This window comes from Nuphar pumila, chromosome 16 (assembly GCF_984573655.1).
Source record: "Nuphar pumila chromosome 16, dmNupPumi1.hap1.1, whole genome shotgun sequence".
In the NCBI taxonomy this organism is placed as follows: Eukaryota; Viridiplantae; Streptophyta; class Magnoliopsida; order Nymphaeales; family Nymphaeaceae; genus Nuphar; species Nuphar pumila.
Window position 1 is genome coordinate 15,843,065 of NC_143264.1, and position 4,057 is coordinate 15,847,121.

Consider the following 4,057-nt stretch of genomic DNA (forward strand, 5'->3'; position numbering starts at 1 on the left):
TCACCATGTTGTCTACACATTAAAATGAACTCTTAAGATGATGCCACACACGTTGGAACAGAGAGTCTTCCTGGTGGTCATCCCTCATCCCTTCGGAAAAACTAGCCTCACAAGGAGACCAAGATTGTAGAGAGGAAGAGTCCTATTTAGGATGTATTAAAACAAGTTTTTAATCAAGAGAAGTCCAACCTAAATATGAACTTGTATTTAAGGATTCCTTTTCATTGTAAACCCCTTGATAATTTGTATAAAAAGGGAGGATGCCTCTTCCTCTCTATCGTCTAAAGAAAGAGGGATGCTCAACGATGGACATAGGTCACGTTGACCAAAACCACTATAAGATTTTGCAGTTTTTTTTGTGTGTGATATGTTTGCATAACATCTCAGCTAGGCCTGAACTTTTACATTTGTCAACTACATCCTTTTGAGGATGTGGTATGAGAGGTGAGAAGCAATCTCCACTCCCATCTCTCCTCTTATCTGTATTCCCATCTCAGAGTTATTGAATCCCTGATAACAGGTTTGTTTGTTCAGACCGAGTATGTATTTTGGTGTTCAGTTCCTTTCTAGGTGTTATGTGCTTCTGTGGGGCCTTGGTACAGGCTGACTGACGTTAATGGTGGAACACCATCAACTTAAAAAATAAAAATAAAAAAAGAAACGACAATGCGCACCTTTTTTCAACCTTTCATTCCTTTCCTCTCCATCTCCCTCGTTCCCACCGCATCTCTTCTCTCTCGACCTTCTATTACCTTCTCTCAATCTTCCTTTCTCTGCACTCAGTCACGCAAACCCATCTTGCTTTGCAACTCCAAGGACCCCCTTTCAAGCTGCGGACCACAACTCAAACGACTCCCTTGCAAGCTGTTGACCCATCTCGCTTTGTGGCTCGAATGACTCCCTTGCAAAATGGTGTCAACCTTGGTGTTTTGTATGTGTTACTACATATGTTGTTTGTAGAAAACAAAACCTTTCTTTCATGCTAATTTTGTAGGTGGCCGCAGAACCTTCGGTTTAGTTTAACCAATCAAACATCTTTTGTTGTTTAATTAATATTGAAAATTGGTTTAATGCAACCAAATTAGTTGATTGAAAAATTGGTGTACAATGGAGTACTCCTTTTTAGCTGATTGCAAAATAAATCTTGTAACTCATCAAGCCAAGACAATGAGATACTTTCAGCGACACTACTTTGGACCAACAATTATCGCCACTCAATTTGTATTGTAGCAGTACAACTAAAGACATCGATCGTGGGAAGTGCAATACCAATCTAGGGTATTGCCAAATTGAGACACACACTACCTTGGTGACAATAGCTTATGAACAATGATACTCCATCTCTATTAGTTTATATTCAAAACGGCTATTTAAGTTGCAATTTAAACCGCTATTAAGTCACAGTAGGCCAAATCACCATTTACATTGCTACTAAAATCTCTATTTCATTGTTCCATTTTGCTGGTTTTGAAATTCTATTTTGGTTTCTACTTTTTCATGAAATTGCAATAGTAGCATCGTATCAATGATTATATGTACGGGGAGTCATTCGTGCATTAGGCTAGTGTTCATTATTTACTTATTTTTTCGGTGTCCAGTCCTTACCGGTTATGATTTGTACAATGAGAGGACCAACTTTATCATTTTCAAAGATATTGAAAATAAGACTTGGGAGTAAAAAGATGGTCGTCCACATGGCCAACCAAAGGAAAAGATGAAAAGCACGTACAAAATAGAAGATAGTCTTATCATGTTTCAGCTTGAAGAGTTTTTTTCTCGAAAAACACTAATGCTTATATTGGCCTTTGCCTCTTTGACATAGGTTTAGATAACCATGCTGCTGAAGCCAAAGGCACCAGAAACTGGACATGGAACACAACACTATTTCAAAGTCCACTACATAGAATGAGAATAGGAGATATACTTGAAAAAATAAAAAGTAGAGAAAGGTTGAATATTAATGAGGCCACTCAAGAACCTTTGCCTCGCAAAAAGGTTGAGGTAGGTAGACCCTGAATTTTTAAAAGCTAAAAATAAAGGTTTTTCAACAAAAGATTTGTTTTAGAAAATGGATCCAAAATCCAAATCTGAATTTGTTAAGAGTACAAGGACTATTCTTCAAGATCTTGTGTCTTTTCTCCTCCCTTGAGAAGGGATCAGCCAGATAAGGGAGTTCCTATCATTATTGTAGTGGCGTTGCGAAAAGAGAGCGTACCTCGGACACAAAAAGCCCAAAAAAAAATGGGTACTGTAGTACTGTAGGGGCGATAGATAAAGAAGCATATCAGAGAGAAAACAGGAAAAAGGAAAGACGCCCTGTACGACAACTCATTGGACGGAGAACCTTGTGTAGTACTCGTTTCAACGACAGCAAAGTGCTTTGCAAATTACTCGGGCTCGGGTTCGTTCATTTATTGGGACCAATTGCCTTTTTTAAGGTATTTGGAGAGCACTGCAGGATCTGCTCTTGACCTGACTTTGGTTAACTTCCACTTCCAAACAAGATTAATTTCATTTATTTAATAATAGCCATTACTCCAATACATATACGCACGTATAACTTAATATTATGGACACACTAAGGGAGGACAGGTTCAAAGAATCGAAGAGTCTTTGGCGCGGTTGGAACTACCACCTCGGAAACAACACACTTGTATACTTTGAAAAGCTTCGTGCTGGTCTTGGCCTCAACCAGAAACTGGTGAGTCACCGTTCCGAGCATCCTGGACACCCATACCTGCCCCTCCAGCAACCTTACAAACACCAGTTTGCTGCTGCTCTGCTTGTTGTACTCCACAACTGCAAACTTCGCAGCATCGATGAGGTCGGGAGATTTTCCCACGTCGGGGATGTCTTTCCATGAGCCATGTGTTGGAGGAGTGTAGGCGGCATTAATGGCCACAGATGAAGCAGCCAAGAGGAAGAGGAAGGGCAGAAAACAGTGTTTGATCCCCATCATGTTTGTATTGCACTTTGCTTGGTTAGCAATGAAGAGAAGAAGAGCTCATGGAGGTGAACTAATGAATGGGGTTGAGATTTTATACAGGTACTAAAAATTGAGGATAAGGATAGGTTGACTGGAATGATTTTCAAAATGTTGAAACTAACCACCCAGACATGATGTGTTGGCTCATAGTTTTGTTAGCTAGATGATGTCGGAAGACACTTGGTTTGACTTTTTTTTTTTTTAAAGGAACGCTTGTTGTGATTATTAAAATATTGAAGATTATGGTCGCAATCATTGGGTAGACACGGTTTTCAAATTTCTGGCGTTCCATCTCTATATGGATTTTCAACTTTCAACTCTCGAAGCTCGATACGAGTGCGCCATTCGACCATGGTAAATGACCAGCCCTTAGTTTGGAGACTTCACACCGACCTAAACAAAAATAAAAAATTTAGAAGAAAAAAGAAAGGATAAGTAGGGTCAAGATGTAGGAAGCAGGTTATATGTTCCCTCCCGAAGACACCGTTAGCCACATTGCGTGTTTGGGGGTCCCAATGAGCACTACATATATAAGCTTGTGGGGCTCATATCCCCATGTATGTCTGCATCACTTAGCATCGTAATCTGGTGTGATTGCAAAGACATATGTACCTTTCCCCATCATTTTTGGCATGAAACGATGGTTTAAGAAGATGACAAAAATGCCCTCCATTCAAAAAAAGGAAAACGATGGCTCAAAATCCTCCATCTAGAAAAGTGAAACGCCGGTTCAAGAATGATCACTACAAGAAAAATGTGGATTAGCGACGGACTTTATCCGTTGCTAATCCATCGCTAATCCGTTGTTAAACATTTAAGTGACAGATTGACGACGTATAGCGTCCGTTGCATAATCCTAGTCGTTAATTAGCGACAGAACTGATCGGTCGCTACTTTCGTCGCTAATTTACGATGGATTAACGACAGACATGATCTGTCATGAGTCCATCGCTAAATAAGCACTTATTTGGGTTTGAGATGGATTATATTATGTCGCTAAAATAGCGACGAAATATAATCCATCGCAAAACATCAAAAATTCATCGCTGAATATTAGCGATGGATATTATC

General features: G+C 39.6%; 1 protein-coding gene across 1 annotated transcript; it reads right to left on the minus strand.

The window, feature by feature from the left end:
- Positions 1 to 2,578: 2,578 nt before the first annotated feature.
- LOC149813014 (cysteine proteinase inhibitor 4-like) lies at positions 2,579 to 2,956 on the minus strand. Its single transcript, XM_089991052.1, has one exon. The coding sequence runs from the start codon at positions 2,954 to 2,956 to the stop codon at positions 2,579 to 2,581; it is 378 nt and encodes a 125-aa protein (XP_089847178.1).
- Between the last annotated feature and the right edge of the window lie 1,101 nt (positions 2,957 to 4,057).

Bases quoted from the DNA above. Each gene is read 5' to 3' on its own strand.
- LOC149813014 (XM_089991052.1), bottom strand. From the start codon at position 2,956: ATGGGGATCAAACACTGTTTTCTGCCCTTCCTCTTCCTCTTGGCTGCT.